Genomic DNA, 27,514 nt, shown 5'->3' with positions numbered 1-27,514 from the left:
CCGAACTTGTAAAATGTGTTCTTCATGAGCCGATTTACAAGCGGCTCATCTAGTTTCCAACTCTAAGACGAAACAACCCCTCTTCAACAAGGAAACCTTATACTTTTATTTCAGTACCCATTCCTCTCTTTTATCTCTTCCATGGGCCTCTCTTTTGTTGTAGTTGTCTCCACACCATCTATTCTCACAGAGAGTGGATCAGGTCCAAGCCCAACAAATGAAGAAAAGATAACTGTCCAAGGCTCCTTGGATGCTGTTCATCTAAAAAAAACCCATTAAAATGCTAAAGGAGATCCAGGGATCCTTTAACTGCCTGCCTATATGATAAAGTGACAGAGGCCAATCACATAACAACATTTCATGAGCCCTACAACAATAGAATGCAGGCCCCATTCTATGGACTCGGTGAGCTGAGCTACCAACCACCATGTTTACTTGTATATTATATTATGAACAGGAGATGCGCTCAGCTCATATAAACTCGGTTATATATTATATATGAACACATTATATATATATATATATATTAGACTTATGAGTCACTAAAATATGAGAACCTAAGAGAACTAAAAATATGAGAACTAATGTGTGAACCACAATTTTTATGAATTTTTGTTCTTTTCTCTTGAATCTAACCTTAGGGATGTAATCTACATGCTTGGTTTCATAAGAACATGCTCTTGAATCATCCTATTTTGATGCATAAATGAGTTTTTCTAAAGCTTTAAAATCAATGGCTCGTATTCTTTATAAATATTCAAGCATTAAAAAAAATCATATATTTTCATCCAAAATACATGATCCAATAGTTCATTCCTAGCAAATTTATCATCCTTAGCACATATCCACATGGTTGAATTTGCAAAAAAAGTGTTGGAAATGCCCATATTTTCAGTTTTCATATTTCAATGATTCTTATACGTATTATATAGGTTTTAAACATGTAAAAAACTCTTAAAAACAATCACCTTGTGTAGCTAGTGCATGACACCTTGTGTTGGGACGTTGCAAGCAGAGCTTGCTGGCCTCTTTTGAGATTTGAGGCCACTGCCTAGGGCCTCCTATTTTGGAAGGACCTCAAATCTTCTAATAGCATGCATTAATATCAGCTACCAATACCTCTGCCACACTTTTGATGAACATCATGCCCGCACGAATAAACATGAATCTCATCACAACCTAAATAACCAAATCCACCAAATTTTGATGTGGCATCTCTGTTTGCTGCAGAACCATAACCACCAACTTGATAGATATCAGAAATCCATCGTGACAGACTGCACATACCTCTTAACTGTAAGAAAATGTTGTCTTGGATGCTTATTTCACAACAGAAAGAACACAAACTTCTATTACAGAAATAAAGCAAAGCAAGTATCGAAAGGACAAAGGAAAAAACAGAACACCAGTCAGTTAACGTGGTTCAGTAAGGCAATATGCCTACCTACATCCATGGTCCAAGAATGCGCAAATCATTATTTTTTGAGAAGTTTTTTTTGTACAGAAGGTAGTAGTTTTTCTTAAAACTAAAAAAATAGAAAGAAGTGTAAAATCCCATTTCCCCCTCTCATGCTCTCAATGGTGAATGACGATAGTGGAGACGGTTACAAGGCCCACTACGCAAGAAAGTAAAGGTACGCCTAAAATGGAGGTGGTTACTAGCCCCACCTCTCAACGGGTTTACCAAGTCATCCCAACAAATCTCCACCTATGGCTTGGGAAAAACGAATGATCTTCATCACTTTAACACAAACTCCTACAAAAAAAAAAACTTGCAATTCCAAATAATAGAACAATGCTCATCTTCTCCACCCCGAAGGGTATCTTCAAGTGCTGAGAACACCCAACAAATTCAAGTAGTGCTTGAACTTAGCCACTGGAAGAAGTTTTGTCAACATATCAACCGGGTTGTCTTCTGTACCAATCTTCTTTACCACAATTTCGCCCTGAGAAATAATCTCACGAATGAAATGGTACCTGACATCAATGTGTTTTGTCCTTTCTTGATACATCTTATCTTTAGTCAAGTGAATAGCACTCTGACTATCACAATAGACAATAGTCACCTTCTCACATGAATGAAGCTCACAGAACAAACTTCTTAACCATATTGCTTCCTTCATTACCTCTGTAATTGCCATATATTTGGCTTCTGTAGTAGATAATGCAACAATAGGTTGTAAGGTAGCTTTCCAACTAACAACACATCCACCAACTGAGAAAATATACCCAGTGAGAGACCTCCTTTTATCAAGGTCTTCTGCAAAATCTGAATCAACATATCCTGTCAAAATATCACCATTTCTTCTAAACTCTAAACATGTGTCAATAGTACCTCGCAAATACCAGAAAATCCACTTTACAACAAGCCAATGTGCTTTATTTGGATTTGCCAGGTACCTGCTCATAACACTGACTGCCTGTGAAATACCTGAACAAGTGCAAACCATAGTGTACATCATACTGCCAACTGCACTGGAGTACGGTACATGTGACATATATTCTTCTTCTTCTAGAGATTGTGGTGATAGTGAAGTTGAAAGCCTAAAATGAGCAGCAAATGGTGTAGCAATTGACTTGACATCCCACATGCCAAAGCGCTTAAGTACCTTCTCAATGTACCTAGCCGGAGACAAACATAACTTGTTTGCATCCCTGTTTCTTTGGATCTCCATTCCAAGAATTTTCTTAGCTGCTCCTAAATCTTTCATCTCAAACTCACTGCTGAGTAGTGCTTTCAATCTGTTGATCTCAAGCATTTCTTTTGCTGCAATTAACATGTCATCAACATATAATAATAAATAGACAAAAAAGTCGTCTGACAATTTTTTGAAATAGACACAATTGTCATATTGACTTCTAGAGTAACTATGTTGAATCATAAATGCATCAAACCTTTTATACCATTGCCTAGGAGATTGCTTCAAGCCAAAAAACATGGTCCTCTTTTCCTTCAACAAGAAAACCTTCAGGTTGATGCATATAAATTTTCTCTTCAAGTTCACCATGCAGAAATGTGGTTTTTACATCCATCTGCTCTAACTCCAAGTCATGAAGAGCAACTAAAGCTAGCAAAACACGTATGAAACTATGTTTCACAACAGGTGAGAAAACATCATTGTAATCAATACCCTCTACCTGATTGTAGCCTTTTGCAACCAGCCATGCCTTATATCTAGCATCTTCAACACCTGGAGTACATTCTTTCTTCTTGAAGACCCACTTACAACCAACTATTTTCTTTTCCTTAGGAGGTTCCACCAACTTCCAAGTCTGATTTTTGTGAAGAGACTCAATCTCTTCTTTCATAGCAACTAGCCACTTATCAGAATCTTCACGAGATATAGCTTCTGAAAATTTGGAAGGCTCATCAACATCAAATGTCTCCTCTGCAATAGACAATGCAAAAGCAACCATGTCTTCATAGCCATATCTCAAAGGTGGTCTAGTCTCTCTTTTCTGTCTATCACATGTAAGAGAATACTATTGAATTTGTGGAATTTCCTCCACTTGCTGTGTATCAGGCACCTGAGTGTGCTCTTATTGGAAAAAACTTTGATGTGAACCTGTAGATTCGAACTCCACATGCTCTTTAATACCACTTGGAGGACCTGCGTTCTATGGAACAAACACCTCTTTCTTTGAATGTAAGATTGCATACTCATCAAAACTGACATTCCTTTCAATCATTAATTTAGGTGACTTCAGGTCATTACACCAAAGTCTATATCCTTTGACACCTGAAGGATAGCTAAGGAATATACACTTCTTTGCCCTCGGTTCTAGCTTTCCATCATTTACATGAACATAAACTGGGCAACCAAAAACTCTTAAATCAGAATAGTCTGGAGGATTACCTGACCACATTTCTTCAGGAGTTTTAAAATTAATGGCATAGGCTGAAGATAGGTTCACCAAGTAACAGGTTGTGGACACTGCTTCTGCCCAAAAGTCTTTGCTCAGACCTGCATTTGATAGCATACAATGGGCTCTTTCAAGAAGAGTTTTGTTCATTCTTTCTGCCACTCCATTCTGTTGTGGACTGTATCTTACTGTATGGTGCCTGACAATGCCTTCAATTTTACAAAACTCATTAAATTCTGTGGAGCAAAATTCTAATCCATTATTTGTTCTTAGCCGCTTAATTTTCTTCCCTGTTTGTTTTTCAATCAAAGCCTTCCACTGGTTAAAATGCTTAAATACTTCATCCTTATGCTTAAGCATGAACACCCAAACTTTTCTGGAATAGTCATCAATAAAAGACAGAAAATATCATGCACCACCTTTTGATGGAACACGAGAGGGACCCCAAAGATCTGAGTGAATATAATCCAGAGTAGCCTTGTTCTGTGTATTGCTGTTTTGAAGCTAACTTTTTTCTGCTTTCTAAATATGCAATGCTCACAAAACTCTACCTTTCTAGTATTTTGTCCACAAAGCAAGCCTCTCTTGCTCAATAGAATCATTCCCTTCTCGCTCATATGTCCCAATCTCATGTGTCATAACTTGGTCATATATTCTTTTGACATAGAGGTAGATGCAGCAGCAACTGTACCAATAATAGTAGTGCCTAACAAGGTGTATAATCCACCAGATCTTTTTAATTTCATCACAACAAGGGCTCCTTTTCTAATCTTCATGACTCCACCTTCAGCTGAATATCTACACCCATTTGAATCAAGGGTGCCTAAGGAAATAAGTTTTTTCTTCAAATTAGGAACATGTCTGACTTATGTCAATGTCCTCACTATACCATCACTCATTTTGATTCGAACTGAACCAATCCCAACTATCTTGCATGGAGCATCGTTTTCCATCAAGACAACTCCACTATTAATAGAATCATATGTGGAGAAAAACTCTCTATTAGGAGTCATATGATATGAACAACCCGAGTCTAAGATCCATTCATCCTTGAATCGAATGGCATGAACGGATAAAACATAATCATCAACCTCTTCTTTGACAACACTAGCCTCTGCTGAATTTTCATCTTTATTAGGCTCCTTCTTTTCGTCCTTTTGATGCTTCTTATTGAGTTTCCAGCAATTAGCTTTTATATGTCCCTTTTTATGACAATAATTACATACCTTGTTTTTAATTTTGGATTTAGATTTGGATTCACCATGATTTTCCCAAGATGGATTTCTCACTTTGGGTCGGCCTCTAGCAACAAGACCCTCAGATTGTTGTTCACCAGTCATATCTCTATCCATCAACTCTTTTGAAAACAAAGATGATTTTACGTCTTCAACTGAGATAGAATCTCTTCCATATAACAAAATTTCTCGAAAATGCTTGTACGATGGTGGTAAAGAGCAATAACACGGCTTGGTCTTCATCATCAATATTTTCCAAATCTAGTAATATGAAATTAAATTCATCAAGATGTGATTTAATTTATGTACCTTCTGTCATCCTTAGCATGAAAAGACGCTGCTTCAGATGTAGCTTACTGGTGAAGGACTTTGTCATGTATAACGACTCCAATTTCAACCATAGAGTAGCCGTTGTCTTCTCATGAATGAACTCCCACAAAACTTTATTTGACAAGCTTAATTGAATCACAACCAAAGCCTTCTCATCCAGCTCTTGTTTTTCCTTTGCAGACATAGTGCTCAACATTTTCTCTTTCCCTAGTAGTGCCTTTTGCAGCCCCTGATGTGTCAAAAGAGCTTTCATCTTGACCTGCCATATGCTGAAGTTGATGCTCTGATCGAACTTCTCAATTTCTAACTTTGTAGACATATTGTGCTCCCTTTAGAAAATAAACACCAGTTCTAGATTACACCCAATCTTGGCTTTGATACCACTTTGTAAGGAAATGTTGTCTTGGATGCTTATTTCACAACAGAAAGAACACAAACTTCTATTACATAAACAAAGCAAAGCAAGTCTCGAAAGGACAAAGAGAAAAACAGAACACCAGTCAGTTAACGTGGTTCAGTAAGGCAATATGCCTACCTACATCCATGGGCGAAGAATGAGCTATTCATTATTTCTTGGTAAATGACGATAGTGGAGACAGTTACAAGGCCCACTATGCAAGAAAGTAGAGGTACGCCTAAAATGGAGGTGGTTACTAGCCCCACCTCTCAACGGGTTTACCAAGTCATCCCAACATTAACAAAGCCAAATCTGCATCCCAACCAACTGCAGTACCTTCTTCAGAATATGAAATAGAATTTTTTTTATCTCCCTCCCATAAATATCTTGGCTCCATTGTATTGCCCCGAAATGAATTATGGTTAAGATCAGCAAACACATCAATAGAAGGCATGTTGTCATCAGCATCATGATATGCCATACTTACGGTATCAGGAAAATGTTCAACTTCAGTTCGTCTTCCACCACCAATAACAACATTTACTGCATTCCGGATCAGTTCGACCAAGTGGGTTGATGGATTCATATCCATGCGGTTGGAGTTGATATTTCCACTAGACGTGTCTACCATACATACATGATTAGAGAGTAGTAAATTGTCCAAGTCCCTTTGACAGAGCTCATGGTGGGGCTTTCTCAACAAACCTTGTCAAGCAGGAATTCAGTTTTCCATTAAGGTAGCAACAACATTATGTATGTATTTAATAGCTTGCATTAGTTAAAAAAAGAACGTTAAGACAAAAAGACTGCTTACCTGGAGATGTATCAGATATGATACAGGGCTTCTTGAATAATGTTAAGCAAGAAATGTACCAACAGGCGACCCCAATTATTTTGGGATGAAGGCGTAGTTGTTGTTGTAAGAAATGTAGCAACAGGGGATCCGCTTATATGGCAGGAGCAGTTAGTGTACATCTTGCAAGTTTGAACCGCCAAATGATGCGGGCAGGTTATATGTTTTCCCCAGGAACATGCACTATAGCTACAGTGCGTGTTCCTAGTCCCCACTGAGCACCGCATGCCGCTCTGGGGTGTAGGGGGCACTGCCGTACATCCTGCAGGCTGATGTACGGCTCCCCAATACATCCCACTGAGCACCAAGCTCAGCGGGGACCCCGAAACACGCACTGTAGCTACAGTGCGTGTTTCGGGGGGTGCACACTCAACACCCTCTCCCAAATGATACGGTTGTATAACTGGTAGGGGTCTGCCTAACCCCAGCTTTCTCTGTCTAAAAGAAAATATTAAGCAAGAAATGTGGATTTTAGATAATAATTTTTAAACTATTTATATTTTTTTTGGTGCAGTATAATATATGTATATATATACATATATATGTGAAACCAATTAGTAAATACAAAGGATATTAAAAAATTTAAGAAAAAAAAGGTACAACCCCTTTAATAAATAATAAATTTTTTATATACAATGAAAAAAAAATTAGGGCCTCATTTGGAGGCTTCACCTAGGGCCTTAACTTCTCTTGAGTTGCCTCTGGTTGCAAATTCGATCCCAATGGTATCATATTGTATAATTGGTAGGGGTCTGCCTAACCCCAGCTTGCCTTTCAAAAATAAAACCATTTAAAAACATTTTTTTAGAAACGGGTCAGCTTGTGCCAGGCTTGCAACAAGCTCACGAGCCAAGGTTAAGTCGAGCCCGAACAAGCTGAGCTCGGCTTGTTTACCAGCTCTACCTATAATCAAAAGGTCATGGACCCCCCCCCCCCCCCCCCCAAAAAAAAAAAAAAAATCTATTTCCGCCAACAATTTTCCTTTGGAACTGTGACATTGTAAAGGGGTGGGATCTCAAGAAATACTATTTCACATGCAAATTTTAGGATTTTAAAAATCTCAAGAATTCTTAAAAATCCCAAATTCGGTGAATTCTAGAACGTGTCAAGATTCTCCAAATCATCTTGACTGTCCCTTTTATTTATTTTTCTGATACAACAGACATTATTTTTACTCAATAGTGCCACAAACCTCGCAACTTTGATTTTCTCCATAAAGGAAAATCTTGCAATAAATTAATATATATATTTCTTCCTGAAAACCTCAAGATAATTTTGGCGTATTTAAAACTTAGATAATGTATATATATATATATATAAAGGATATGTATTTGCTATGATCGAGTTGGATTGTCTCAATCTAACCTCATAAATGTGTTCAGCATTCTCTATTTAGTATAGGAATCAACCTTTGGATCATATTTACCAAGAAACATGATTTTATTAGTCAGAAAAAAACAATGCATTCATACATAAATGATATATAAATGTGTTAATAATTGAAAATGTGTAAAATGATAAAAAAACGGACTGATTTTTACCGTTTCCATACGAAACTATATGGATTTCATCGATTTTCGGTATTGTGCAGTACCACTTAGACCTAGAGCATAACGGGCTCTGACAGACCAGTACGGGATCCAAGTCTGATTTGGATTCAGAACCAGACCCGCTCTAAGTCTGACGCACGTGTAGTACATAGTAAGGGGAATTGCAGCACTGCTAGTCTACTAAGTATCCAATGAAAATTATGGCCTATTTATTAAGGCACTGATGCCCACATTTCATATATCATATGACAGGTTCCGTACGGTCTCTCCTTTTTTTTCCCATTTTTTAGGGTTTGTTTTAAGAGCCTTAAATTTCAAATGGGACGCCCTCTGTTTTGAGATCCGATGGTCTCAAAGCCCTCCGCACCTAGGGATGGCAGTGGGGCGGGGCGGGGGACAAGGTCTCCACCCCTGCCCCGCCTCAAGATTTTATCCTCCACCCCGCCTCCATCCCCCGCGGGGAATGAATTTTATCCTCCATCCCCGCCTTCATCTCCGTTTCATGTCCTCCATCCCCGGTTCAAACGGGGATGATGCGGGGCGGGGAAAAGTGCATGTCCATCCCCACCTCCACCCCCGGACGGGGATGGATTTTAACCTTCGTCCCCGCCTCCATCCCCGTTTCATACCCTTCATCCCCGGTCCAAACGGGGAGTGACGGGGCGGGGCCCGCTTTCCCCCGGACGGGGATGGATTTTAACCTTCGTCCCCGGTCCAAACGGGGCGTGACGGGGCGGGGCCCGCTTTCCCCCGGTCCACTGCCATCCCTAGATGTATATGGTCAGAAATCTGGTCGGATATCCGAGCGAATCTAAATCTGTTTAATCAGATTTGGTAGCCAAAGAAGCTGGATATCCAATTAAAAATCGGATCTTGATTCCCATATATTGAGTCCTGCATCTAAATCTGAGTCTGAGTCCAAATAAAATATGAATCAGACTAGGGATTTAAATCTGAATACATATGTATGTGGGATTTTAAGGTAGTCAGATCCTGATACGGTCTTACAGATGCTTTTTCGAGTTTGAATCCGACTCCGGATCCAATTTGGTCAAACTCATGTCAGAGGCAACCAGACGCATCTCATAACCAGGCATAGTAAAAGCCGATCATTCAAAGGCCAGATACTCAGAAGCAAGGGCAACCCAATTCCAATTGAAACCAGAACTAGACTCTAGAAAGAAAATTCACCAAGTTCAAACCATCTTTGGTAGAAGTCATTGAGTTTTTATTGCAAGCCAAGCTTATGAAACTCTTTTTTAAGTTCCTAACCTACCTCTAGTTAAAGGTAAGGACTCTACCAAGTTCTGCAAATTTCATTGAATTGTGAGTCATGATAGTGAGCCATGTATTATTCTCTACCATATATAATTCAAGATAACTTTGATAAAGGAGAGCTCTAGCTCACAGGATCAATCCAACAATGTTCCCCTTACGTGTTGTTTTATATCCCGTCCCATACCCTTTTATTAACAACTCTCTCTCTCTCTCTCTCTCTCTCTCTCTCTCTCTCTCTCTCTCTCTCTCTCTCTCTCTCTCTCCTGTACAATGGCAGGACAACGAGAGTTCGATGGTGAGGCTAGCGGCGAAAGGCTGCACTCTTTCTTCATTCATCTCTCTCTTCTATCCTTCTTTCTCATCTTCTTTGTTCCTCTCTTTTTTATTCTTCTTCTTCTCCCTTTCTTTGATTAATGTTTTTTTTTTTTTAATTAGCAGGGATTTTTATAGTTAATTTGATTATGACTTTTCTTGCATTTGATTAGGGATGTTTTCTTTGATTTTCTTTATTAGGGTTTGAATTAGGATTTTTTATATTTTTATTATAGTTTATTTATGGTTTCTTTGATTTTTATAGCTTATTTATAATTTGTTTCTTTTGTAGTTTAGGTTTTTTGGTTTATTTATGATTTATTTTTTTTGTATTTTAGGGTTTTATAATTTATTTATGGTTTTTGCATTTTTATATAAAAATTTATGAATCTCAAATCATCCAAAATTTAAACATATTTTTTGGATCCAGTTTGAGATCCATATTTGAGGCTAAAAATCATAATTTTTTGATAAACTTTCATAATTAGATCTATGACACCGATTAAAACATTTATATATATCAAAAAATTATAAATTCTTATTTTTTCTCAAATTAACCAAAATTTAAATATTTTTTTATTTTTAGATATAATTTGAGATCCATAATAAACATGTCAAAACATGGATAATGATAGAGTAAATTGGGTTGTATGATCCAAAATGAAGTTATCCAACCTATTATCCATGTATGTTTAAGTTGTCCACACAACATAAATCAAACAATGGACAAAAGGAAGACAACTTTCATGTAAACAGACAGAACATGTGTTCTGTTTTATTTTGTTCGCTCGTTTCATCAAATATAACTCAAGCCATCAAACATACCCTTAGCGTTCAGTGGGCTCACCTTTTAAGAAGGGTTGCACAGAGGAGTCCAAGTTAGAAGCTTGATAGGCTGTGGTCTAGATGAACATTTTCTTTCTTGTCTAAGCCAAGAGAATGAGATGGGTGCGAGCCCAACTGGCCTTAATGCAGGCCACTTCGGGATATCTCCACACCAAGACCCGATTAAGACTCGAGTACGAACTCGAAGGTTCGATTAATACATGGATTCAGGTATAGTTTGTAAAATTTTGTACCGCCTAACCCGAGTTTTGATTAAGACTCACAATTTTTCAATGTAAAATGATAAAAATATTATTTTATCGAGTATGACCTGGGTCTGGTTCATGTAGTTTTTATCCGGTCCAATTATGGTTTCTTATATGGTGGGTTCAATTAGACTCGGGTCTGGAGCTTATACCATACCCAAAAATCAGCAACAAGTCTGATTCCACCTGGGCCCAAAACAAACCCGACCCCTTGACACCTCTAAGCAGTACACTCAAAGTGTGTGATCACATTGTACCTGATCCTCCTTCATAAAAAATTGACCATATAGAATGTTGCTTAAAATTTTTGTAACTTGAGTAAGATTGATGGACCAATTTTTTTTTTTTTTTGATTTTATAACCCGAAGAAACCGCACCCGGCATAAAGATCTGGTCGTGCTGGCTCAGCTTGCCATACCTACGATCGTTGCCAACAGGGTAAAACTTCAAGGCTAGGTCCCTTGCCCCCCGTGCTTATGCTAAGCATTGGCTTGCACAAAGAAGAGACGCCCATGGGAATCAAACCTTGACTGCCCGTCTAGCAGTAGCAGCCAAGGCCCCATTCCACTATGCCAACTAGGGGTGCACACGAGCCAAGTTTGAGCTGAGCTTAGGATGGCTTGGCTTGACTCGTTCAAAAAATAGTTGGCTCAAGTCAAGCATTGGCTTGGCTTGACTTCAAGCTCAGCTCAAGTCGAACTCGTGCTTGGCTCAAGTCGAGCATTTTTTTATTTAAGAAAAGTTTAAAGTATAATGGGGTTTTGAACTACCCATCTCATAAAAAGGTTAACACCTTACCCACCTAAGTAAATAATCCTAATGTGATTACTTTGCAAACATAAATTATACATATACTATACTTGGGTGCATTATATAACTCAACAAACTGAGCTTAATCGGGCTAATCGAGCTCAATCGAGGTTGATTGCCTGATCAAGCTCGGCTCATTTATCTACCCAAATAAGTTCAAGCCGAGCTTAAACGAGTCGAGCTCAAGCCGAGACCGAGCTAGCTTGGCACGTTGTGCACCCCTAATGCCAACCCCCCTTGGGGCATTGATGGACCAACTTGGTATCTTAAATTGAGAGACCTTGGTCATGAACCCAAAAAACTTAGCCGGTTTGATATATATATATATATATATATATATATATATATATATATATATATATATATATATATATATATATATATATATATATATAGAGAGAGAGAGAGAGAGAGAGAGAGAGAGAGAGAGAGAGAGAGAGAGAGAGGTCTGCCCAGAGAGACAGGCTTGATGTTTAGATGCGTATTTGCCCTGACTGGGCCATATTTAGCCATCAATGGTGGGGTGAGTCATAAGAGACCTTTTCTTTTATGAGCAGGAACCTTCCTAAGGACGTCGGTCACTTAACAGGTTCACCTCCTTACAAAGTATACCCCGGAAAGTCCAACAACCCCCTTGCTTTATAAGGACTGAACATGGAAAGTGGCGAGGTATAACATGGAAGCATTGGGGTTTGATTTGGCATCTTTCATCTCGACCGTTTTTTATACATCCCATGCTAGCCAGGTGTGCTCAACCCACCCACGAGACGAGTCATAAGCGAACTTTAGAGCATGATTTAGTAGCTAACAAACAAAAATTTGAACATGAGGTGGTTTTCTAAAGGCCGATATGATATTCGAGTTCTTTTGAAACTATTACATTTTTATCATGGTATTACTATGATAAATTCAGCTTTGCGGTGTTTTCTATTATTTATATTTTTATTTATACTTTTATATATCCTTCATATATCATTTATAGTTTTATATATTTTGATATTCATCTTCAGGAAAAAACAAAAATTTAGAAGTATTGTGAGATTTCTGACATTGCCTCAAAGTAGTTTTTTTTTCGACAGAGAAAGCTGAGGTTAGGCAGACCCCTACTACCACACCAGTTATACAATCCTACCATTTGGATTCGAACTTGCAACATCCCAATATATTATAAAAAGCAAGTCAAAAAATCATTATACCACCAATGTGCTTCTAGAAGCCCTTGGAATTAAACCCTGGCCCATAGTAAAACTTGAGCATTTCCCGAGGCTTTGCTCTGCACTCATGACATTTTCTAGGTGGAAAAAAAAAAGTCCCACTGTCCATCAGTTTCAAGGTAGAGACTGCTGAGTGCTGACACGGTGTAGGATATGTTTGGAAACTGCCCACTGGGGTTGAAAAAGTGAATTCTACAATGGTCATGGATTTAGCAACACTCTTTAAAATCCACTGGGGATTCTCCACTTACATAGTTATGTTGTTCGAGATGCAGCTTTAACCTCGTAAATGAACTGAGAAAGGAATTGGAACTGGCAAAGGTCATGCCAGTTCTCAGTTTTTCCTTTTTTTCATGGCTTCCAAACAATTTTGGAAGTGGGGATTCTACACTTACCACTCCGGTGACCTCCAACGGCCACTTTCCAAACAGAGCCTTAGTAATTCAAGTTTTCCTTGTGTCAACTTGTTTGTAGGAATATGGTTTTGTCCACAAACTCCCAAGTATCAACTAGTGTTTGTCCTCACCATTACTATGTCACATGGGTGGGGGCAAAAAATGCAAGGATTTCTCTTAGGGTGTCGGTAGGCTTGTGCCACGTCTCAAATATTTTTTATGAAATGATTCAACATGCACAATAGTTTAATACTCAAGGGTTAATGAAATGCAACCCTTAAAAAAAAAATGCACAGCAATCAATGCCCCCACAGAAGAAACAATGTTTGAAAACTGATAAAAGGGTGTTGAAGAATTTGGAGCACTAACAAAAGTAGAAAACGAGATGTCCATGAACTTCTTTTTCTTTCATTTGGCTTGTGGAAGAAGACAGCTATTTCCCAATAATGTGAGTGATGTTAGCAGGGTTTTGACAAACAGCAGCTAGGATGACAAGGGCACCAAGCAAAGACAGTCCAAGACCTAAGAAATTGACAACCATGGACTCTGTAGAGTGTCTCAACACCAAACCCTTGGCTTGCAGGAAAGTAAGCTTCTCAAGGAGCCCAGTTTCAGCAGTTGCCACTGACAAGGCATATGTGTAGAGACCAACAAAGACATGCCATGGCAACACAGAAATCCTCACTCTGCGCCCTTCTCCTCTGTGCCAAAAACTCATAAAGCCCACAATCCACTGCACCAACCCCACAAATGATAATAGAAAGTCATAAATAAACTAAGAAACTATCAGCCAAGCTTTAATTCCTCTCTCTCTCTCTCTCTCTCTCTCTCTCTAGGGAAAATGGAAGAAACTAGAAATGAGTAGAAAGGAAAGAATATGAAAACCAAAGGGGGGAGGGTCAGGAGGGAACTGACCTGGGCAACAAACAAGCACATGCAGATCAAGCCCATCCAAGAATGCAGGCTGTAGAAATTGGCAAAGCCTTTGTACTTGTAGAACTTGATCCAGATGCCAAACACCCCCAAACCAAAAGGAAAGAATATGAAAACCAAAGGGGGGAGGGTCAGGAGGGAACTGACCTGGGCAACAAACAAGCACATGCAGATCAAGCCCATCCAAGAATGCAGGCTGTAGAAATTGGCAAAGCCTTTGTACTTGTAGAACTTGATCCAGATGCCAAACACCCCCAAACCACCAAAAGGAAAGAATATGAAAACCAAAGGGGGGAGGGTCAGGAAGGAACTGACCTGGGCAACAAACAAGCACATGCAGATCAAGCCCATCCAAGAATGCAGGCTGTAGAAATTGGCAAAGCCTTTGTACTTGTGGAACTTTATCCAGATGCCAAACACCCCCAAACCAAGAGCAACAGCTTGCAGTGATAGATGCAGGGATTTCTTCAAATTCCTAGACCTTATTGGCAGAGCTTTATGTATAAGAATAGCTGAAACCACAAGAAAGCAGAAATGGGTGTCAATTATTATCTCACGGGGAATGAAAAAAAGAAGCAGGGGACTTTGAGAGTGCTTGGTTCCCACCTTCCCCACTAACAAATATGAAACCGATGACCATCAGAAGAGGATGCAAGACCTGCAAGTGACATACATTGCTTGAATGAGAGAAATAATGCTCACTAAAGTTGTTTCAGTGTTGAGTAAAGGCAAGCATTATCAGGTGGTATGCTTTACACTGTAGACAGTGTCTGTTCTAGATGTAGAAGGAAGCAGGAAGCTGGTCCGGAATCTGAATGCCCAGATGAGCACCAGAATTGCTACAAGGAGGGACGTGAATCTAGCCAGCACAAGCAGAGCATGGTATGGCTTTGTAAAAGCAGCCATAGAACCCCAAAATGCAGAAGTACTACCAAAAAGTGATGGCGTATTTCTCTTGGTCATGTTTTTGAACGAGATAAAGGGGAGATGGAATCGCATAGTGTTTTTTATTTACCATCTCTTCTGGGACAAAAGAGTTGTGACAGCATATACGTCTACAAGCTAAAGCGGACGTATGTAATTCTGCCATGTGTGAAGCTGTCAGGATATGCAGGGAATTACAGGAAAGACGAAGGCAGTTTTTTTAACTTTTTTTAAAAAAACTTTACCATCCATCTCACTACCACCACCCACCTCCCAAAAAAACCTTCTTCTCATCATCCATCACCCACCTCTCGAAAAACAGCATCAGCATCTAAGAAGCTCCACCATCACCACCTCAGGATAATTTTTTCACTATCACCATCACCACCATCCATCTCGCCCACCTCCCTAAAAACTGTGCCAAACAATTTCCACCACCACCTCCTCTTGCACATTTTTTTTTTAAGATTTTTCATTTTATTTTTTTCATCCTACCCAAACAAGTGGAAATTTTTCATTTTAAAAAATGTATATCAAAACTTCTCATAGTCCAAAGTTTATTTTCGTATGACAGTTTTTTTTGGCTTTCAATAGTGCTCTAAACGTGACCGGATTGAGCAAAATATTTAGGCATTCCAACATCTGACATCTGACGGATCAATCCTAGCCGGCCAACTTTGGGCTACCACTAGTCCACATCATCACGTGAATGTAGACTGATGTTAGGCACCCAAATGCATTGGTTGGGTGGTTAGTAATAATTCAGTGGCGAGCCAGAAGTTTTTCTTTGGGTGGGCAGACTTCGGGTGGTGATGATCGACCGGTGGCGCAATGGCTCGAAGCCTCCGTGGTGGTGAAGATCATAGATCGAGATCGAAAGCCAGCCTGTTTCGGTAGTTGAGCCACCTCCTTCTCGGTGGTGATCCAGCAGCAAGCCAAAGGTCTTCCAACTGAGGTGCCTCCTCAGCTCCCTCTCGGAGGGGAAGGTCCTCGCCACAACATGAGGCGGAGCAACTCCCTCTGCTGGCTCCATCCCATGTCCACCGTCTCCTGCGTCTGGGTGCCATAGGGTACTCTGTATCGCAGGGAGTCTTGATCTCCACTCCTGCACAACCCTGCTCTGATCTTCTTCCACAAGCATTCGCAAGGAAAGAATGCAACCACCAAATCGTGCGGAATGAAGAAGAAGACCCGAGTCGTATCATATTTCGACTCGGTTTCTAATTCTGGGATGGGCGACCGCCCACCCTTGGCTCCGCCACTAGTATGGATTTAGGATCCTATGTATGGATAGGATCTTTTTACTAGAAAAATTGAAGTTGATACTATCATGTACTTTTGGTTAAAATCATATGCTGGAAATGAGGGGAAAGAATGTCTTGTGTTCAATTGGAAGCCAAGATGTGTAATTCATAGTAGAAGTTGATACTATCATGTCTTTGGTTGCATTTGCTATCCTCGTGGGTAAGGGAACCTCCTAGTTGAGACTCTTAAAGAAGAGGTTGTTTTTGACCAAATCTTACCTCATTGTTGTGTTCAGCATCGTCTAATTGACCTTTGAATCATATTTTGTAAATATAAAATTATGTCTTTTTAAGGTTTGAAAAGTTGGTATGTTATAAGCCATTGATTTTTTAACTGTTGTAAAATCTGGCATATATGTCAAAAAACCATGATCCAAAAGGTCAGCTTCTACTAAACATATTATGCAGATCACGTCTTGAGCGTCAGATAAGCAAAAAAGCTAGAAAAAATAATATATATATATATATATATATATATATATATATATATATATATATATATATATATATATATATATATATATATATATATATATATATATTACTATGAGTTCCTTGTCTACCAGGGTAGCAAACATTACCCCTATTCTAAATAGGGAGCTTCCTTCTAATGACTGGCCTTTTCAGATTTAGTTCCAATCCAATTTTGAGTTGAATTTGAACCTGTTCCAAAGACACGTTAAAAAGGATACGGAACAGACCCTTATTGTGTAATTTTCGGTGAAGAATAGCATTTAAGAGGACACGGCATGAGAGTAAATTAGAGCACGTCTGCATAAATTTAAACTTTTTTCTATAGGCAAGTTGGGGTTAGGCAGACCCCTATGAGATATCTCTTAAGCCCCATGTAGCAGAAGGATTCGAACCTGGGCCTTCAGCTTGGCACAGGACCTCGCTTACCACATGGGATACCACATTGGTAGTCATAAATTTGAACTTGGTAATAGCTCATTTTGGATGTAGGATACTTTGAATCCGATCCACAAAAAGTTCCATCTTTTCCGTGCAGGTGCAGAGTGGTTAGTCTTGGTTGGACCTGAAAAAGTGTCATGGGTTCAAACCCATTTTTCTTGATTTAAATGTTGAAAGCATAGTTTAAAAACTCGCTGGGTAAATTCAGTGGCTCGGCCCTGATCATCCAGTCACTAGATCAAAAAACCAGTTGAACTCGGTTTTGACAAAACTCGGCCCAGTCATGGGTGAGTCATGCATATATACATATATAATATGTTATATATATATATATATATATATATATATAATTACATATATTATATAAAATATAATATAAATATTATGTATATTACATATACAAATATGGTTATACATATAATAAATTATACATTAAATATGTTATAATAAAATATCATATAATGCATATTATATATAATATATTGATAAAATACTATAAAATATATATAGTATATACATAAATTTATATAATTTATATAAAATATAAAGTTAACATGACCTGGACAAGTCACTGGGTTTTAAAATCATGGTTGAAAGAGCTTGAGCATGATAATGGAGAAAAAGCAAAAAATAGTTTTTTTTTTTTTGTCATAGTTATGTCAAATAGAGTTTAACAAAACTGCAAAGTCCAAGCTGAGTGTACTCCCAAATAGGCAAAGGGGGTCAAGGGTTTTGCCAACTGGAGGCCAGCCAATTTACGGTCGGAGATGGGGCGGCTTTTTCCCTGGAATATCCAAAACAAACATGCAATGGAACCATTTTCAGGCTTGAATGCCAAGCCCCCTTCCCTGATCATGAAATGGACTTTGGATCCATCACCAATAATAAGTGAAAACTTAGGGAAAGGGGTGTGAACAAGCCAAGCCAGTCTAAGGCTTGCGTTTTCTGATTCACTTAAGAAATATAATCCAACTTGCAACCAAATCTCCAAGACAACTAAAACCAAGTATGATAACCAATCGCAGAACTCATTTCAATCAGTATATCAACTACCACATGCGCAAGTACAAATACTTGTTCTAAAGGATGGACCTGAAAATGCTTGGAGCCTTGGACACATATCAAGGGTTATGCAATTGGAAAGAAAATATCCTAGTTCATTAAACGAGCCCAGCCTGAGCTTAGCTGATCACAAGCTCAACCTAGGGCTCAACCTATATGATCCAACCCATCACCCGCTTCACATTCACAAGCTCAACCTTGAGGTCCACCCTACCCATTGGACAACACACCCAGCTTCGACCTTGCAGCAAGGGACAGCCCCATGGAACGATGCCAACATCTTATAACACAATATTGCCATTAATTAAACACGCCGCTGGATGCCAAAGGTACAGTTGCTCTGCAGTCCATCACACAGCTCCAATTCAAACGCGATTTGGAATCTTATGAATCAAAATCCCATGGGGCTCATTGTGATTTTGAATATGGTTGCAAATGAAAAAATGACTCATTTGCTTTCCCATGCTCCATTTTATCAAGCTTGGTTTGCCATGAGATAATAGAGTGAATGGGAATCATTTTTTCATTTGGGTGAGAAAATTATTCTAACTGGAGTTTAAACAAACGTCCCCCAAATGCAATTGACCTGTGGATAAAAGCCTAAATGGCATATCAAAAATGCCTGCAAGTCATCACATGCATACATGCACAGAAAGTTCTTTTAGATAGCTGCAAGGGTAGGAGAGTAAAATGCCCCCTTTAGGGCTACCTTAAATAATACAACAATTCTACAAAGGCCGGCATCCTCACTTCAACTTCCCACCAAACACTGAATCGTCAAGCAAAGAAGAATCCCAGCCAGCTTCTCCTAATCTAACTGACCAGACCGAACCTTGAACCCACTCTGCATCCATGACCGTATGCACGTGATTGCCTGTGCATTGTCATGCAACAAGCATATCCGTTGCACGTCGACAGAGTCTCCTATTGTAGAAAACAGATGATCAGGTGGTACACACGTTGGCTGAATTGCCAAGTAGTCACGAGCCATAATGGAGAGTCGAGGATATCGTGTGCTGTTCACCCTCCACCAGTCCAGAACGTCGGTCGGGATGGGTGCTGGAGGCTCAGACAAATACTGAGTCAGCTCATCGATTGGGCTGCTCATGCTCCCTCTTCGCCTTTTGCGTGCAATCTCTTCTGCAAAAGAAACAGCAGAGTTGCTGGCATCGTCGTTATCCTGACCACCATAACCATTAGATACAGTAGGGAAATGCCCAGTGGAATAATTCATCACAAAGAGGTTCCTGGCTGCCTCCAGATTTCTCTCCGTGTTTAAATCCATAGGCACAAACTCCCCTTTGATTCTTGGATCAAGAATGGCAGAAATGTAAGTGTACAGACTGTAGACTTGGTTGCTGTACTTCAATGCTTTGTTACCCATCTCAACTGCAGCATTCTTCAGCCAGTCTTGCTCATAACGAGAATCTCTGCAAGTGCTTATCATTTCAACAACATTGTCCATGAAGAAGAGAAGCAGACCAATTGTAGGAAACTTGCTTGCACAGAGATTATTTGTAGTCTTATAAAATGGCTCAAGATATCTCTGTGTGCGATCAACTGCCATCTTTTCTGCAGCAGTCATCCGGTTCCTTCCCAGTGTCTTCTCATGCTTCATTATAACAGCATCCATCGCAGTATGGGCCTGCAAGCATGAACAAACAGCTTAAAAGCATGAGATCATCTACATTTTAGACATGAACCTCACATTCTTGACATTATGAACATGCAAAAGCTTGAATTCTACCTTTCATCAATGAAATGATGGTGGAAAGAATTGATGGAAATGATCAGTGGACTAGAAGTACCTTTGTAGCAACATCAAGCATCACATAGTGACCAGTCCAACGCGTTGACACATCAAGTGGAAATTTCCAAGAGCCTTCTTGACATGTGGATGCCAGCTCACAGAAATCTTGAGCAATCTCCGGTGAACTGTTCATCTCAATAACACATTCTCGAATCTTTGCAATAGCGGCTTTAACAGATCGCAACCCATCCTCTATAATCAGGTTAAGCGTATGAGCTCCACATTGGATATGAGTGAATGGTACCTTGGCATCATCAAGGTAATCCTTCAGCATACGGCAAGCAAGAATGACATTCTGACTGTTATCATGAGTGCATGCAAGGATCCTATTGCTGATATTAAACATCTCCAGAATCTTAAATAGTGACTGATAAATCTCTAGGCTACCGTGAGGATAAGGTATACGAACAACATCAAGAAGAACCTTCTGAGCAGACCAGCTTTCGTCAATCCAGTGGCTGGTGACACTCATGTAGGGGATTTTCTCGTAGGAAGTCCAGAAATCAAGTGTTATAGATATCTTACTGCTCACCCGCCCTAAAAACATCCCTACATCCTCTCTCATGCTTTTGAAGGCATCAAGAATTACAGCTTGTGCCTTTTCTTTTGACCAAAACTTCACTGATGAATTGAGGAATTTGAAGGCATCTGTAAGGCATTCGTCCTCAAAGGCTGATGGAGAATACGACCCACCAATAAGCCACTTGAGTAGCATCCAGTTAAGATGGTCAAGATCCACAGATGATGCTTTGGCAGAAGCTTGCAGCTTCTTGGATGACGAAACAGCCTGAGCAGCTGGGGCAGCAAAGTCCCCTTGCCGGTCGTATCCAGGATGTCGATGATTGAGGTGTCTTCCCAGATTGCCTTCACACAGAAGAAACAGCAGGGATAAAATAAACTGCAATCTTCATTACAGGAAAGCCCTCAATGAAAGCCAGTCTTACGCTCAAATTGTTAAAAGCAAAAATGTGTCTCATATATCCTCTTTTTATTTGTTCTCTAACAAATAATAACAGCAAGAATGTCCCAAAATTCAAGTCTTTCCTTTCAGAAGAGCAACTACAAACTGTTTCAACAAGCAAACAGAAAGTGCTTCCGACAATATTGAAATGATAAATTGCAATAACTATTTTTACCTAAGGAACAAAAAACAGCACACTGAGAAAGCAAGCAGACAAAACAGCAGCGCTTCTGACAATACTAAAATGACAAATTTCTATAATAATTTCTCTAGGGAAGGAACAAAAACCAACACACTGAACCTTGAAAAGAGGGTGAATTTAAACAGCATTTAGAATACTGACCAGTAGCAGTGGCGATTGAATAGCTTTGTTTGCAGAACTTGCACCTACGACTTTTCCCATCTGGGGCTGTTTCAAAGAACCTTAGGAAAAAGGATGTCATAGATTTCTTCTTCGGTTTGACACCAGGACCAGCATTTCCTTTTTCAGCAGCACCTAATCCAATATCAATAGCCTCGATGTTTGGTACATGTGTCATGTCCATTGATGGTTTGGCTTCCGATTCTACAGAAAACAAGGAGAATGTCAGATGCAACAGCTTTTCTTCCCCCAAAAATATCAAAAATAGCATGACTGCTGTCTATAATAAAAAACCCATTTGTTCACAAGACAATAAAAACTCATGAAAACAATCGCAAAGAAATTTTATAACTATTCTAAAAATATTTTCAATACATTATTAAAAATTTCCCTACTTAACTAAGATCTTTTCATACTATCTTTTTTTTTGGAAGACTGAGGAGAATCCCCACCAAGAACTGGGTCAATTAATTAATTGGCCCACCTCCCTGCAAGGTAAAACTCCGGGTTGAGGCACGACCACCCAACCGTGATAAAGCAATGGCAGCCCCCATGCACCAGCAGAATTCAATCTTGCTTTTCAAATTTTATGATGTTATTATACTTTTCATACAATTGAGATAACATCATCAGTTCAATTTCCTTTTTCTTCTATTTCTTCATTTTTTTTCAATCTTTCACAAATTACCATATCTTTACTGAAATTTTCCTATAACTGTAGCATCTGCTGAGGACTTAAACCATTCAACCCAAAAGTTATCAACAAGATGCACCCTTCGAGGTACATGCATTCAATATGCACATAAAGCAACCAAAAAAGCTGTCACACAGACACTCAGACACAACACCAAACACCATGACATGGAAACTTGTGTAGAACATGGTCGATGATGTGACCCTAATCTTATATATATGATTTCCCCTTTAAATTTGTCATTACTTACATTAAATTTTCTTACTTTTTAACTTGAACTTATTAGTTTAATGTTTATAATCATAAGGATTTAGAACTGTTGCTCAAGAATTTGCATTTAAAATAGTATTATGTTTTGTTGCTTCAGAATAAGAATTTTCAAAGCACACACACACATGCATGTGTAATGAAGTGCTAAGAGAGGGATGTGATATCTCCACGAGACAAGCAAATGCACACACACATAAACAAGTAGCCACTAATGGGCAAGAATACAACAAACCACAAATAGTGGTATACACACAAAAGTGAGAGAAAAAATATATTCACTCAAGAATAGCTTCTAAGAAGCTTAACTTACAAAGCTGAAACACCCCTTTATTTATAGACAAAAGGAGGCCACTGGAAAAGCTGAAACACAAATAGCTTCATATTTATGACCGTTGGAAGGGCTCCAACGTCCCTTAAGGTGTGCCCTTCCAATAAGAAAGAGAAAAAGAAATAAAAAAAGAAAAAAGGAAGAAAAGAACAAAGTAAAAAAGGAGAAAATTACATATGTGCGTGAATAAGTAAAAAAACTGCTTTACCCTTAGTGGGTATTACAAAAGAAATATATATGTAATATATATATATATATATATATATATATATATATATATAATTTAACACCTTTCCTCAAACACATGGTGAGATTCACCGAGAGTTTGCTAAGAAGAAAGTAAAATCGAGGTGATGGTAGAGCTTTGATGAAGAAGTCCGCTAACTAGTACTTGGTAGGTACATATGGAAGTTGAATGGTACCTCGTAGGAACTCATTACGAACATAATGGCAGTCCATCTCTACGTGCTTTGTTCGTTCGTGGAATGTGTGATTGGTTGTCGCAACACAGCTTCGAAGGAGTGAAGAATGCCACGCCCATATCTTTAAGCAAGCTTCTTAACCAGATAATTTCAGTGGTGGTTGTAGCCAAGCAAATGCACACACACATAAATAAGTAGCCACTAATGGGCAAAAATACAACAAACCACAAATAGTGGTATACACACAAAAGTGAGAGAAAAAATATATTCAATCAAGAATAGCTTCTAAGAAGCTTAACTTACAAAGCAGAAACACCCCTTTATTTATAGACAAAAAGGCCATTGGAAAAGCTCCCAAAGGGACGTTGGAGCCCTTCCAACGATCATAAATATGACCGTTGGATGCTCCAACGTCCCTTAAGGTGGGCCCTTCCAATAAAAAAGAGAAAAAGAAAAAAGGAAGAAAAGAAAAAAGTAAAAAAGGAGAAAATTACATATGTGCGCGAATAAGTAAAAAGATGGTTTTATCCCTAGTGGGTATTACAAAAGAAATATATATATATATATATATATATATATATATATATTTATATATATATATATATATATTTATATATATATATATATATTTATATATATGTAAATAGACACATAGACATATATATGTAATATATATATATATATATGGATATATGTCATGATCTATATATATATATATATATAAAATTTAACACCTTTCCTCAAACACATGGTGAGATCACCGAAAGTTTGCTAAGAAGAAAGTAAAATTGAGGCGATGGTAGAGCTTTGGTGAAGAAGTCCGGTAACTAGTACTCGGTAGGTACATATGGAAGTTGAATGGTACCCCGTAGGAACTAATTACGAACATAATAGCAGTCCATCTCTACGTGCTTTGTTCGTTCGTGGAATGTGTGATTGATGGCAATGTAGATAGCACTCTTGTTGTCGCAACACAGCTTCGAAGGAGTGCAGAATGCCACGCCCATATCTTTAAGCAAGCTTCTTAACCAGATAATTTCAGTGGTGGTTGTAATCATCGCTCAATATTCAGCCTCAGTAGAAGAAAGAGATATTTTTTGTTACTTCTTACACCTCCAAGAGATAAGTGACTCTCCAAGAAACACACAATAACCTGTTATGAAAATATGATCATCAGGGTTACCCTCCAATCAGAGTCAGTATAAGCAAGTAAATTAAGAGATAAGGAGGAGGGTAAGAATAATCCTTTTGTTATGGTGCTATTTAAGTATCGAATAATCCTCATGATTGCGGGCATGTGAATGGTATTAGGGGCTGTTTGGAATTGGCTTGCACTATGAACAACATGAGAGATATCGAGTCTGGTGATAGATAAATATGTTAGAGATCTAATTAACTAACGATAAGGAGTGAGATCTGTTAAAGGAGTGTCATCATTGGCTCTCATCTTAGCATTGATAATTTTTTGAGTCTCTACTTTCTTGTCATCTGTTAGCCCAGATCGATCAATGATGTCTGTTGCAAGCTTCATCTGATAGAGGACATACCCCTTGGAGAATATGCAACTTCAATCCCTAAAAAATACCTTAGAAAACCAAGGGCAGACATATCAAAATTTTCTTTTAGAATATTTTTAATAAGTTCGATACCCTTCTTATCATTACCAGTGATGATCATATCATCCACATATAGTAACAAGATTGTTATATGTTCTCCTGAAGTCTTAACAAACAAAGCAGTATCAGTATAATAAGAAGAAAAAACATCATCGAGAACTACTTTACTAAATAAATCATACCAAGCTTTTTGTGCTTGTTTAAGACCATAAAGAACTTTGTTTAATTTAAGAACATTTTCTTTTCCAATTTCAAGACCTGGCGGAGGATCCATAAAAACTTCTTCATATAGATTTTTGTTTAAGAAGACATTTTTAACATCAAGTTGAAAGATAGGCCATTGTTTAATAAATGCTAAGGCAATCAAAGTTCGTACGTTAGTCATCCTAGCTACTGGAGCAAAAGTTTCTTCATAATCAATCTCATATTCTTGGACGTAGCATTTAGCAACCAACCGAGCTTTATATATTTCGAGAGTTCCATCACATTTGGTTTTAACTGTATACCCATCTACACCCAATAGCCTTTTTTCCTAAGGGTTGACTTATAATGCTCCAAGTTTTGACTTTATTAAGTGCTTCTAACTCAACTTTCATAGCTTCAATCTAATGTGGATGGTCCTTAGCTTCTTTAAATGTGGAGGGTTCATTATATGAATGTATCATCATGAGACATGTTCTATAGTTAGGAGAAAAGGATTGATACAACACAAATCTTTGTGGTGGTCTACTATTACGAGAAGATCTCCTAAGTTGGTTATCTTCAACATGTTCTTCTAAAGAGAAGTCTTGGGAGTATCTTTCAAATGCAGTTTGATGTTCATTTCCTAACTGTCGAGTATACACATTAATATCATTAGGATTCTCATTTTGAGAATCATTAATATATTATGGCATATTGTCATTATGATGTAAAGTACTATCACAAGAATTATCACAAATAGTTTCACTTTGGGACTTAGTTCTAGGTGCTAAGTCAAATAAGAATGAGTAATCAATGTCTTCTTTAGATGTTTGAATGTCAAAACCATTTTGTTCCTCAAGAAATGTTACATTTTGGAAAACATAAAGTTTATTATTTTGAATGTCATAGCATTTATAACCTTTTTTATTTTCACCATAGCCAATGAAGACACATTCAAGAGCTTTTGGTGATAATTTGTCTTGTCCTTGAACAAGAATGAAGCATTTACATCCAAAGATCCTTAGTCTATTAAAATCTGGAGTAATTTTAAACAATTTTTCAAAAGAAAAAACATTTTTTAAAGAAGAAGAGGGCATACGGTTTATAAGATATGTTTCGGTGAGAAAAGCTTCGGCCAAAAAATTTTTGGAAACTTTTTTAGATACAAAAAGAGTTTTTGTAGTCTCAATTAAGTGCCTATGTTTCATTTCCGCAAGACCATTCTGTTGCGAAGTTTTTGGACAAGATTTTTGGTGCAAAATTCCATTTAGTTTGAGGTAATTTTGAAAATCTTTTGACATATATTCTCCTCCATAATCGGATTTAAATATAGCTATGTTATTTTAAAATTGGTTTTGAATGAGTATGGAATTCTTTAAAATTAGAGAAGACATCGAATTTATTTTTAATGATATACACCTATGTCACATGGGTGCGGGTGCGGCACTTTCAAAAACCTTAGGTGCGGGGGTGCGGCAAAAAATAAATAAATAAATAAATATATATATATAGAAGGGGGTCCACGGGTCTCGAGGTCAACAGGCGGGGGGTTATAGGGGGGCAGCGCCCTCCCCCCCCCCCCCCCCCCCACCAAGAATTTTTTTTTATTCCGCAGCCCATTTCATAGGGCAAAATTTTTTTTAAAAAAATCAAAAAATTGACCCAAATGACCCTGGGTGCGTTGACCGCACCGGGTGCCGCACTTGTATTGCATCGCATCGACGCGGGTGCTGCGGCACCTGTCTGGCTGAATCCCTGTGACATAGATATACACCCATGTGTATCTAGTAAAGTCATCAATAAAGACAACATAGTAAGAATAGCCTCCTTTAGACATAACGGGTGCCGATCCCAATACATCGGAATGCACAAGTTCGAAAGGTTTTTTTGACACAAAACTACTATACAAATACGAAAGCAAATAAAATTTTCCAAGTATACAATCATTGCAAGTAAATGTATTTGTATTACAAAATTTTTCCAAAAAAGGAAATAGATACAACTTCGAAATATTAGGATGTTCAAGCTTCTTGTGCCAAGTCTCAATATCTTTAGATTGAACGTGATTACAAAAAGATTTGGATGGCAATGACAAAAAATCCATATAGTATAGGTCTCCTCTTCTATAGCCTTGCCCAATCTGCTTCCCAGACCAGAGATCCTGCACATAACAATGGGTTGGTAAAAAAGAGACACTACATTCAAAATCAATAATTTGGGAGACGAAAAAGAGGTTTAAATTAAGTTTCGGAATAATTCGTATTTTTGGAACAATTTTTTTTTTTATTTTGACCATAAATTTTTTTAAGATCTCCAATTCCTTCAACATCTAAGGATGTTTCGTCAACCGTGGAAACATAGGATTTAAAAGAATTAAGACTTGGTTTTGATAAAAGTGATGCATT

At 38.2% G+C, this 27,514-nt stretch overlaps 1 protein-coding gene across 1 annotated transcript; it reads right to left on the bottom strand.

Annotated features, from left to right (window-relative positions):
* Positions 1-13,762: 13,762 nt before the first annotated feature.
* On the bottom strand, positions 13,763-15,225 carry LOC149816479 (putative transmembrane ascorbate ferrireductase 4). The gene is made up of 4 exons (XM_089986902.1): positions 15,019-15,225; positions 14,869-14,920; positions 14,245-14,774; positions 13,763-14,062 (listed from the first exon to the last, which is right to left on the bottom strand). Exons 1-4 carry the CDS (start codon positions 15,223-15,225, stop codon positions 13,763-13,765), a joined length of 1,089 nt encoding a protein of 362 aa, XP_089843028.1.
* Positions 15,226-27,514: the final 12,289 nt, after the last annotated feature.

The sequence above is a fragment of the Nuphar pumila genome, chromosome 14 (assembly GCF_984573655.1).
Source record: "Nuphar pumila chromosome 14, dmNupPumi1.hap1.1, whole genome shotgun sequence".
Lineage (NCBI taxonomy): Eukaryota > Viridiplantae > Streptophyta > Magnoliopsida > Nymphaeales > Nymphaeaceae > Nuphar > Nuphar pumila.
The sequence above is the reverse complement of the archived record's forward strand: the minus strand, read 5'-3'. Positions and strand labels throughout refer to the sequence as shown.